Here is a 12,739-nt window from a genome sequence, read left to right on the forward strand (position 1 = left end):
TTTTCCGCATGGAATTTTGTATTATCTTGCACCATTTAGAAATTTAAACATTATAACATAACAGTTGATACAGTTGTAGTAGTTTTCTTATGTTCACAACTGATAATTTTTCTCACCTCTATTTCAGTCTTTGCAATAAAAATATGTTACTACCTAAATTTTGAGTAAATATGTTTCTACTTTCAAATGTAATGACCGGAAGACACTTCATAAAATGTCTTTGTAAACCACATTTACTGTTTTTTCTGTCTCGAGCTAGAATGTAAAGATTGTCTGCATTACTGACCCGCGAGCAAGCTACATACATTTCAGAGAGAGAGAGAGAGAGTGAGAGAAAGACACCTATTGAATGTCTATCTAACTAATTTTTTATGAGAGCATATATTCATTAAATAAATCATGAAATCATTCAACGATAAAAGCTGTTTATTTAATTAAGCGGACGGGTTCGCTCCAAGGAGAAAATTGACGCGGCGAGACCTCGTGGACATAGAGAAATGACACACACTCACTATTTGTGTGGCTATGAAACATGATTTATTTCTGCAATTTAAATTGTAATATACAAAAAGGGTATTGAAAATTGAAACAAATATGGCGACACTATAAACTGTCAGGATCTTTATTTTTTTCTTACTTTCTACTTAGTTCCTTACAATAGCAAAACTTAATGGCTTCTAATAATGCGCTGCAATTTGTGCTTTTAAAGCGTGTTTTTTTAGTTTTTCTTAACTCAGAATCGAGATAAAAAATCCAAATGTGAATCTTAACCATCCTCACTATTTGTGTGGCTATGACACATGATTTTTTTTCTGCAATTTAAATTGTAATATACAAAAAGGGTATTGAAAATTGAAACAAATATGGCGACGCTATAAACTGTCAGGATCTTTATTTTTTTCTCACTCTCTACTTAGTTCCTTACAATAGCAAAACTTAATGGCTTCTAATAATGCGTTGCAATTTTTGCTTTTAAAGCGTGTTTTTTTAGTTTTTCTAAACTCAGAATCGAGATAAAATATCCAATTGTGAATCTAAACCATCCTCACTATTTGTGTGGCTATGACACATGATTTTTTTTCTGCAATTTAAATTGTAATATACAAAAAGGGTATTGAAAATTGAAACAAATATGGCGACACTATAAACTGTCAGGTTCTTTATTTTTTTCTTACTCTCTACTTAGTTCCTTACAATAGCAAAACTTAATGGCTTCTAATAATGCGTTGCAATTTTTGCTTTCAAAGTGTGTTTTTTTAGTTTTTCTTAACTCAGAATCGAGATAAAATATCCAATTGTGAATCTAAACCATCCTCACTATTTGTGTGGCTATGATACATGATTTTTTTCTGCAATTTAAAATGTAATATACAAAAAGGGTATTGAAAATTGAAACAAATATGGCGACACTATAAACTGTCAGGTTCTTTATTTTTTTCTTACTCTCTACTTAGTTCCTTACAATAGCAAAACTTAATGGCTTCTAATAATGCGTTGCAATTTTTGCTTTTAAAGTGTGTTATTTTAGTTTTTCTTAACTCAGAATCGAGATAAAATATCCAATTGTGAATCTAAACCATCCTCACTATTTGTGTGGCTATGAAACATGATTTTTTTCTGCAATTTAAATTGTAATATACAAAAAGGGTATTGAAAATTGAAACAAATATGGCGACACTATAAACTGTCAGGATCTTTATTTTTTTCTTACTCTCTACTTAGTTCCTTACAATAGCAAAACTTAATGGCTTCTAATAATGCGTTGCAATTTTTGCTTTTAAAGTGTGTTTTTTTAGTTTTTCTTAACTCAGAATCGAGATAAAATATCCAATTGTGAATCTAAACCATCCTCGAATCTCCGTGAACTCACACACAAAATTTCATCAAAATCGGTCCAGCCGTCTAGGAGGAGTTCAGTGACATACACACGCACACAAGAAATATATATATAAAGATATATATACACACATATATACATATACATTCACAGCTGACGTCACGTGACCATGTCGATGACGACTTACATGAATTTGCTCCCTATCGAAACCTTCCTATAGAAGTTTTCACTTCAAGAAGTTTATTTTCCTTTTTCGAAATGGCGACGTCTGTGCGCATGGGAGCATACGCGAGAAGCAAGCAGACTCACTCGCTATCCCGCTAGCTTCGTCTCCAGTTCGGCCGCCACATCGTGACGTCACTTCCGGCGGCCGCTCGTGACTCACGAGCCGAGACCTCCATTCATAAGGGAGGCATAGGCATCTTTGTTCCAACAGTTTTCAATGCAATATTTTTTATTGACGTGACAACGTATAATAAATCGATGAACGCCGGCTGCACGCACGAAAAAGTGTCCCGTTACGCACATTGTCCCGTTACGCAAATTGTCCCGTTACGCTAATTCTACTCTTGCGCCGCATCTATCTCTCTTCCACTCGATTGGAACAACCATCGATTTGACTTTCTCGAGGCACATTAAACTTGAAACACTCCCATTCGTTTCCTACTTTTTCCTATCATCGTCCTATCCTTAACAGAATAACACAGATTGGAAGAAGTTAAATAGCAAACATGCATAAAAGTTATAGTTAAAATAATCTGTTCGTTAAAGTAATAAACATGTTTGAATTAATGAGTGCAAATAAAAGTAAATTTATCAATTAAATCGTAGATTTCATTTCACTCCTTCTTTGCATCCATACAAAATAGTGATAATTCAATAAAAATGATTCAATTTTATTCATAAAAGTATGTAATCATTTCATCAATGTTTTGTTATGACGTTGTCACGTTAAACTATCGTCCGTAAACCGACTTTACAGACAACCAATTTTTTTAACACTACGGCGTTAAAAATATGACTTTAATAAAAAAAACCTTTGAAATGTAAATTTTTTTGTATTTTAATTTTCAATATTTAAGTTATTTAAAGCATAGTATATAAATTTGATGTAATGCCTATAGTTAAAACAGTGATTGGCTACTACGCATACTTTCCCCTGTGAAGTTGTTAACGTTTTAGTACTGACTATTTTTTAAATTTATAGCGTCGGAAGACAATATGTCAATTCATTTGAAAATCTTTCAACGTATGATCTGAAATTTAAAAAAACGCACTCCTTCATGGGGTTGATTCACTAAAATACCTCTGTGTATGTGTATGTGTTTGTTTGTGTATACACACGCACACACGCACTGTTTGTTTTGATAGTCACATTTATTTTGCGGATTCATATAAGTCTATGTTAAACTCTACTTGGATATATATGAATATATACTATTTACCATTGAGTATTCTAAAACGTATTGATTAAATATCCTGGCATGCTTTTCAGTGCCCAAACTTTTTTTTTTATAAATTTGTTCGATGTAGGTACACATATACAAAGCATCTCAATCTCTCTACTTTATATATGTATACCTCTATATCTCTCTATCTACATTTATCTACCATCTATATTTTTATCCATCTTTTACAGGTGTGCCATAGGTATATAAAAACACGCGCGTGTTCGAATGCAACGTTGTGTTTAAATTTCAAAGCAATGGTGAAAAACTTTCTTATATTTAAAATTCTGAAGAAGAAAAAATATACCTATATATAAAAGTCAGGACATACCTATATAATCGAGAGTTTTTAGGATGTTCATTGGTAGATAAGATTGTGGCATCATTGGGTTTGGCTTCACGTGGTACACACTTCTTCTTCTCCTCGTTCACAACTAACTCTCAGCTAGAGGTCGGTTGCAGAGTGTCAATCTGCTACTTTGTAACTGATACACGCCTGTATCAAGTACTTCAAACGGGTACACTATTCAAATATCAAGAATTTTAGTATCAGTTTAGAATTCACCTGGAACAACACCACGGCCAATGTGCGCAGAACCCTATCGTAGATGGCGGTCACTTGGGCGGAACTTGTGAAAGGGGAGGGAGCAGCACGACGAATAAGGGATAAAGAAGGGACAGAATGTAGGGGAGGAAGCGCAGGGGAAGGCGTTGAAGAAGAGGCGCAGAGTGAAATTATTCGAGTCGTTTTGTTTATTGTCCCACATCAAAGTAGGGAAGCCTAAGATGTCCATCAAGTTTTGTCCCTGCCCGAACACGCCCGAATATTCACCTTCGGCCAACCTCGGGTTTATTTATATATATTTATATTTCTCTGTTTATTTTAATGTAGCTATACTAACCTAACTAACCGTCCATAGTGTTCTAAAGTGTTTTAATTTATCTAACCTAACCGACCACTTTTAATATTTGAATTCATTTTTCCTGCGCAAAAATAAAACAAATCCCGAGGTTGGCCGAAGGTGAATATTCGGAGGATGTGTAACCTGTAACGAGGATGCTGATACCAAATACTGTAGAGGGAGAATACAGGACAGCTCTATACTAATAGCACAGCCGCGCGGGCGAAGAGCGTCAGCGCTGCTACCTAGCGGCTCGGCGTGATAACAGCACCCACGGCCATGCATTCCAAGCCTAAAATGTATTAAATTTAACTCGTCATTGTACCTAGACTAATCAACAGAGTCTTTTGAAAAAAATTGTGTTGACCCTAGTATTCTTTGCGGCCATGCAGATGTAAATTTATTTGCTGAAAAGTTAGTTGCTTTCGATGTAAAAAATAGTAAACAATGAACAGCATATTTTCAAGGAAAATTGAAGTAAAAATTTTCAAAGCATTCTATTGCTAATCATCGTTCATTTAGGGAATTATCTAATGAATTAATTAAATTATCCAAATTTTTTAGCCACTAAATACTATTGATTTGCTATCGTTCAACAGCCTATTGGTTAAAAGTTTTTTTTATGAATATGTGCAATACCATGAGTACAGTTGTACATATAGTGTATAACACATATATAATAATTATATGTACAGTTAACAGAGATTTGAGCACGATATTATGAAATTAAATAACATGGACATTTAAATAATATTGAAAATTAAAGGGAGGTGAAAAAATACATAATTTCAGTGTGACATAAATATGTAGAAGTACATAGCGTTTGACACAATGTAAATAAACAATATAATCCTTAAATTAGAACTTACAATTGCACCATCTTAAGCTACCATAAATATTAAATATGTATTAATACCTCGTTACTTTAGAATAATAATATTTAAATAAATGCATTATTACAATGGTACCAGAGCTAGAACAAGTTTTACAAGATTCACTTCCATTGTAAATGTAAAAGGCAAATAATATACAAGAGCCGAATATGCTTTTAAAATTTTATCCAGCTGTACCTAAAAAGGTAGCAAGAAGTTTATTTTCCCCGATGATACCTTATAACCACTGCTATGCTAGATATTCCATACAATTTATATGTGCATGACTTTTTTTGCTTTTTTTGTTTTCTGTACTCAGGGTTCTCCCACATTCATCGTAAAACAAATATTTTAATGTCATAATCAATTGTTTTATAAAAGGTGTAAACGATGCTTTTGCGAGGAAATACATTATCTGAAAAGGAATTGTGTGAAAATAAGAAGAAAAAAACAAAGCATAAAATCACTATAATATCAATAAACCAAGAAATAAGGCATATTTAGTTAACAATGAAAGCGGGAAGTGGGAAATATTACAACTCACGATAGTATGTTTTTCTAAAAGAAATATTATGACTTCGGGAAAAATTTTAAGTTCTATAAGGCAATAGAATTTAAAAAAAAAATATTTAATAATAATTCCTTTCAATTCTGACGGTTACTCTTTGTACTTCAGCGAGTTTAGTTTGAGAGGTTTTCGTATGGCGCGGCCGTGGTCGCGGCAGCTAGGGGCAGTCATCACGCCGAGCCGCGAGAGCGCAGCACCGTCGGTTTCTCGCGAAAACGAGCGAGCTGTCCTGTATTCTCCCTCTACAGTATTTGCTGATACCTTGTCGCTTCCTGGTACCGCTACTGCTGTAGCTGATACAGAAGTATCAGCTACTTGTAACCAGTACATTACTGTATCAGTATCTGCTTGGAACAGATACCGAAAATTGCTGTAACAACCCACCTCTACGGTCTCAGCACGAAGTCAGGTGCGTTAACGTGAGCTTCAAGCCTGCTTCGCTGCCCGGTGAGCCCGCGGAATGATCTCGTTGCTTCTCCTAGTCCACATAGTCTCAGGCTCGTCTCTCTTTCTCTCCCGGGAAGGAGATGGCTGTCTCCCTCCGCGCCTGACGCGTGTAAACAACGGCCCGATGTCTGGGACACCAGCAGCTGCGCACATGCGGGCAAAGCGCGCACACACACGTGTATACACGGGCGCGCACATGTGAAGTCGGGTGATGTGTAGTTACCCCCTCCCCCCCCTTCCTCAACCCTCCATCCACAGGCCCCCGGGCGGAGGGTGGTGGGTGGCTAGGGGCCGTATTCCTGGCGCACGACAGGACACTGTCAGTCACTTTTTTTGACTTGACGTCTAATAAATCGATGAACGCCGGCTACAAGCACGAAAAATTGTCCCGTAACGCACATCGTCCCGTTACGCTCATTTTACGCTTGCGCCGCATCTATCTCTCTTCCACTCGATTGGAACAATCATCGATTTGACTTTTTCGAGGCACATTAAACTTGAAACACTCCCATTCGTTTCCTACTTTTCCTATCATCGTCCTATCCTTAACAGAATAACACCGATTGGATGAAGTTAAATAGCAAACATGTGTAAAAGTTATAGTTAAAATAATCTCTTCGTTAAAGTAATAAACATATTTGAATTAATGAGTGCAAATATCAGTAAATTTATCAATTAAATTGTAGATTTCATTTCACTCCTTCTTTGTATCCATACAAAATAGTTATAATTCAATAAAAATGATTCAATTTTATTCATAAAAGTATGCAATCATTTCAACAATGTTTTGTTATGACGTTGTCACGTTATACTATCGTCCGTAAACCGACTTTACGGACAACAAATTTTTTATTTTTTATTTTGTTGGTAGACCGTCGGTGTCCAGAATCTTGGTCGCGGGAGGTGAGATGCACCTTCAGGCGTCTCTCTCGCCGCCTGCCGGCTACTAAACACTTCAAACCCCCCCCCCCCCTCCCACTCGCGCGTGTGACGTCTTCGCTGACGCACTCTCCGGGAAGGTTTGTTTGTCTCGGACCTCGACTCCAGCGCCCCTAGCGGCTGCGCCCGGCCCGCTCTCCGGGGTGTGCCGATCTCGTTTAATCCATCCCCGTCGTTACTGCTGAAAGGTCACGCAGAAGAAGTTCGTGATTATAATCACTTGCGCTACTTCTCACACCCGTTTATGCCGAACATCTAGCGAACATCTGTTTATAACATTTTCGAGACGAGTATCGCGTTAAAAATTACGGTAATGGCCCTTAAGGTCCCCCGCCTACCCGGGTACACACACGGTGTGTGCAGAGCTTCAGGAAAAAAAAAAATACACGCTATTTGAAAACTGCTCAAGTAATCCGAGTGAAGTCTGTTTGCGAAAAGCATCTAAAAATACGCTGGATCCGGTATGCCCTATGCGGAGTCGACGCGGTGAGCGACGACACAGCTCCGGTACTAGCCTGGACAGCTAGGAGAGGTTGGATAGGGCCTCCACCGGACCACGGGTTCACTGGGTGACTGAGGGGTCCCAGTGTGATGTTGGAGATCGGGGAAGGCGCCAGCAGTGCTGATAAAGTCCTAGGGCTCAGGACACAGCCAACTGTCTGGTCAGCTGAGTTTGACAAGGGGGAGGGGGCGAGGTGGTGACTATTCTGGGATGGGTAGCCCTAGCCTCTTATCATAGCTTAAGCTCTAACACCCCGATCAAAAGGGGGGAGTATTCCCTTGACATTTCTGTCTCAATTTTACTTTCCCTGGAAGTTTTAAACTGTTCTGTAAGCCTACTCCTAATCTACCTTAAAGAGCGCATATTTGGGAAAACAGTTACCAGATTCCGGCCATCGAACCAAGGCCTCTGAGAGTTCTAGACGACCTATTTTTTTTTATATAACTAGACTTTGTTGTGATGAAAGGATTTTAATTGACCGGTTATAATGTGTTGAACCTAAAATACAGGCAGGGTTGCGTTCGGCACTCGAACCCGCGCCAGCTGACGGCAAAATATTTTTGATGGTTTAACATCTTAGCTCTCGGTATACTGCATTTGGTGGGAGTAATTTCGGGAATGGACGGAAGCCGAGGAACGGAACCGTGTAACAATACAGTGCTGCAAACTGGCGGATGGCACGTATTAAAGTTCACAAAGACAAATAAGACTTTTTATTATTAATGGTTAAGTGTATTTTTTTTAAAAAAATGGGCAGTATTTTAATAAAATTCTCTGTCGAAAATCAGGTCCAAAGCCGGGATTTAGTATTTTATTTTTCAGGTGTTTTTTTCCCCCCGCTTTTATCGGAACCGTTTCATCATGTAGTTATTGAAATTTTGCTCTACAAATCGGCAGCGAATTCTAGCGGCGGGTGCGGAAATTACGTGTGATTCGCGTACGTAAATGTAACCGAGAACACAAATTCTGCGTATGTATTTGTCACGCTCAGGGCCGGTGCAAGGTAAATTGGCGCCCTAGGCGAAAAACCTTAATCCCCCCCCCCCCCCCACCGGACACCCCAAAAAAATTTTTCCTTGCCTCAAAATACATCACGTAAGCCTAAGATTTTGTCAACAATCAAATGTAAGCAGGCTTGTGTTTTTTTTTTTTTACTTTTTTACTTGTTACAAATCATAAATAGGTTTCCGTGGACTTGAAATAATTACTTATATCAAAATAAACATTCAAAACTGTTACAAAAATTACATTTTCATCTAGTTTCAGTAATCGTTAAACATATTATATGAGCTGTTATGTGTCGTGCTGCGCCGCCCCCAGCTACTTGGCGCCCTGGGCGGTTGCCTGGTTCGCCTGCATGGACGCGCCGGCCCTGGGCACGCTCGGCATTATTTCAAAGAGTTCCGCGGGTTTTCGTATTCGAGGTGTATTTTGCAAACACGAGAACTCGTGAGGTTGGATGTTTATTGAAGGACTCTCGCTGACGTGTTTCCGTTTTTCGCTGTGCCGCCAGGATCATCCACGAGAGCGGCTTCACGTCTGAAGACTTCAAGCAGTACCGGCCGGTGGTGTACAGCAACACGATCCAGTCGCTCGTCGCCATACTCCGGGCCATGCCGAACCTCGGCATCAGCTTCAGCAACAACGAGAGGGAGGTGAGTCCTTCGTGGAGCCGGGAGGTAGGGTGACAGAAGTAGGGAGCGGTTACACTGGACCCTGAACGCCTGAACTACCTTCAGGTACACATGTTCAACTTCTTCTGCGAGCGGCCGCACGCGGTTTTGAACTCAAGTGTTCCGTTCAGAGGCCAAAATTTTTCGTTCAACCTTGAAACAGGTTGGAAACGTATGTAGTTCAGAACACAATTAATTCTTAAATAATGTTCGCATAGGCTTTCACGGCCATTGTCTGAAGTAGCTTTCTTTGGCTTCTGGGTTGTAGCCGTGTTCTTGGCGAATAATTCACCGACGTTTCGGTAGACAATTGCAGTCGCCATCATCAGGGAGCAGTTACCTACTGTAGCCGTGTCCTTGGCGAATAATTCACCGACGTTTCGGTAGACATTGCAGTCGCCATCATCAGGGAGCAGTTACCTACTGGTAGGTACCTACTCGAGTAGGTAACTGCTCCCTGATGATTGGCGACTGGAATGTCGACCGAAACGTCGGTGAATTATTATTCGCCAAGGACACGGCTACAACCCAGAAGCCAAGCTACTTCAGAACACATCTTTTTCTACAAGTACGCCTCTGATTGGTTGTTGAGTGTTGAATGGTGTAAACCAGCTGTTTTCAAAGGGTGTTTTGTGGCAGGGTACAAGGGTTCCGTTAGTCAGGACTTATGTCACGTAAAGCAGGCACACTTATCGTCAAATAACTTTCTTTGAAGGAGTTGGGGTTCCGCCCAAAAGAAAAGTCGATCATAGGGTTACCTGGCCGGAGAACAAAAAAATGAAAGATGGGAGGGAGAATATTCCTGGAACAATTTGGTGTAATATTTTTACAGACTACAAGAAAAAGATTGACAAGTGAATATTTTATTGTTTTAAAATTGATGCTGGCGGTAATTCTCTAACAGAGCTATACTTGCTTAAACATGATAGGACCAACATCATATTCATTATATATGACATTAGACAGTCGGTCTTGGGATATGAACATGATTTTCACCAACTGCAGTGTAAACCGTACAGTTTGATGTTTGTAAACATGTTTTCTTAAACTTGTTCACTTGAAGTTGTTCGTCGTTCCGTGTAACTTGGTCCTTACAGTGGAAACTGAAACCATGTTTTGCGCGACTTTGGACGCAATTTTTGGATGGGCCTACAACTACTAGCAAAAACTGGAGGTTCAAATACAAAATTGTCAGCTTTATAATGATTACTTAACTACTTGACGACTAATTGCTGAGTAGAAGTGATTTAAACTGTGCAAAATTAAAAACATGTACTTCTGTTTTGTAACAAAAAAAAAAGGTTCTTTATAAATTAGTAGGAGATTCAGTATTTCTGGTATGCCACACCACGAAATGTGTGGCTACCAAAATATGGTTAATTATTTTTCTCTGCGTACTGAGTAGATTTTTTTTGTACTGATACAGTTGTGTTCGTGCAAATGTACTGATATACAAATATCAGTAATTTTACGTGATTATTTCAGTTCCTTTAGCAAAAAAAAATGACCCAGAGGAAAAAAGTTTGTTTGATACAAACAAATAATCAGGGCCTTCACGAGGGAGGGGTAAGGGAGGAAGGGTTGAAATAGGGGTTTGGAAATGATCCGGGGGGGTGGGGGGGGGGGGGGGTGGTCGGTTATAATCCCCTGGGGCTCGGAAACCAGAACCAGAGTATCAAGGTTGAGTTTCAACATTTTTGGAGTAAAACATTTTTTTTACAGTCGGTAGAGTAATATCAGAATCACAGGGTAACGGCTTGAGTGGGAAAAAGGATTTAACGTGTGTAACGTAATGTAACGAATATTGCTTTATGGCGTGTTTTTTTTTAAAATTTAATTGAAACAAATTTACAGCAGCTGGTTACAGACTGCATAAGCAGCGCATGATTTCGTCACATTCCCAAAGTTTTGTAAACGTTTACATACCTTTTGCATACTTTCTAAACTCTTAATTCGCAAGGCAAAACTCTCAAATCTGATATTGGATTCGGCGTTGGCATTAGAATTGTGACAATTCATATAAATATTCTCAATAATATGGCTGGTTACGCGTGTTTCAAAAATCAAATCTATTGATAAATTATTTCTTTGGAAACCTTACAAGTAATGCGATACATTCAGGTCACATTTGCAGTTATGGACACGGTAATGTTCACAGTCCTCGTGAACGCGATGCAAGTCGCATGGAACGGAAATGTGTAACAACCACGGTGCTCTACCATCTGTGGCGGATGGCACGAACCAAAGTTCAAAAAGCCAAAGGGAAACCTTATGGTATTAACTGTTTAGTGAATTTTAACAAGATGGACAGTATTTTAATAAAAGTTCATGTGAAAAATCAGGTTCAGGCACCTGTTTTTTTATTCCAAAAGTCTTTTTTTGCTTTTATCGGAGCCAATTTTTTATGTAGTTTAAAAATTTCAGTCTGCCAATCAAACTGTACAATAGTCGACGCAGCTGCTCCGGGAGCGGATTCTAACGGCGGGCGCAGAAACGCGTGATTCTCATCAAGAAATATAGTTGAAAACACAATTTTGCGTATATATTTATCACGCTGGGCATTATTTTAAAGAATCTTACCGTTAAAAATATCCGAGGTTCGTATCAATAGTGTTGTTTGCAACGTGGGAACACGTGTATGTTTCGTGGCGAGTATCGAAAGACTCGCTCACATCTACTGCCGCATGACCTTGTGGAGGTTCCGTCGTGCGCTGTACGCCACAGATGGCAGCACCGTGGTTGTTACACATGCTGCCGTTCCTTCCGGATGCCGCGTGGCCGGAGAGAGCTAAGGTGGTAACACGTCGTGGACACAGGGCTGGGGTGCGCGTGGCATCCGTGGCGAAGCTGCGGGACGACTGAAATGCTGGCCCTTGAAAGGACAGCCCTTCAGGATTTTTCTGACAGTGGTTAGTTTGTAAAGTGACCTAACCTAACCTAACCTAACCTAACCTAACCTGACCTGACCTGACCTAACCTATCCACTGTCAGAAAAATCCTGAAGGGCTGCACTTCCAAGGGGCAAAAATTCAGACAACCTTTCAAAAACACCACTGTCAGGAAAATCCTGATGGGCTGCCCATCCAAAGGGCAACAATTCAGACAACCTTTCAAAAACACCACTGTTAAAGATATCCTAATGGGCTGCCCTTCCAAGGGGCAACAATTCAGGATTATAAAATTACGAAAATAGACACATTTTAAGATACTGGAAGGGCTGCCTAACCAGTCGCCTTACAAACTAACCGCACTGTCAGAAAAATCCTGATGGGCTGCCCATCCAAGGGGCAACAATTCAGACAACCTTTCAAAAACACTACTGTCAGAATAATCCTGATGGGCTGCCCTTCCAAGGGGCAAAAATTCAGGATTATAAAATTACGAAAATAGACACATTTTAAGATACTGGAAGGGCTGCCCTTCCAGTCGCTTTACAAACTAACCACTGTCAGAAAAATCCTGAAGGGCTGCCCATCCAAGGGGCAACAATTCAGACAACCTTTCAAAAACACTACTGTCAGAATAATCCTGATGGGCTGCCCTTCCAAGGG

At 39.5% G+C, this 12,739-nt stretch overlaps 1 protein-coding gene across 2 annotated transcripts in view; it reads left to right on the forward strand.

The window, feature by feature from the left end:
• Nucleotides 1–12,739, forward strand: part of LOC134540171 (guanine nucleotide-binding protein G(o) subunit alpha) — a 234,499-nt gene that overhangs the window by 63,758 nt on the left and 158,002 nt on the right. For both annotated transcript variants that reach the window (XM_063382722.1, XM_063382721.1), the window contains exon 3: nucleotides 9,029–9,170. In XM_063382722.1, the coding sequence (XP_063238792.1) occupies nucleotides 9,029–9,170 (142 nt within the window). The remainder of the gene's footprint in view (nucleotides 1–9,028; nucleotides 9,171–12,739) is intronic.

Source organism: Bacillus rossius, chromosome 16 (genome assembly GCF_032445375.1).
Source record: "Bacillus rossius redtenbacheri isolate Brsri chromosome 16, Brsri_v3, whole genome shotgun sequence".
Taxonomy (NCBI): domain Eukaryota; kingdom Metazoa; phylum Arthropoda; class Insecta; order Phasmatodea; family Bacillidae; genus Bacillus; species Bacillus rossius.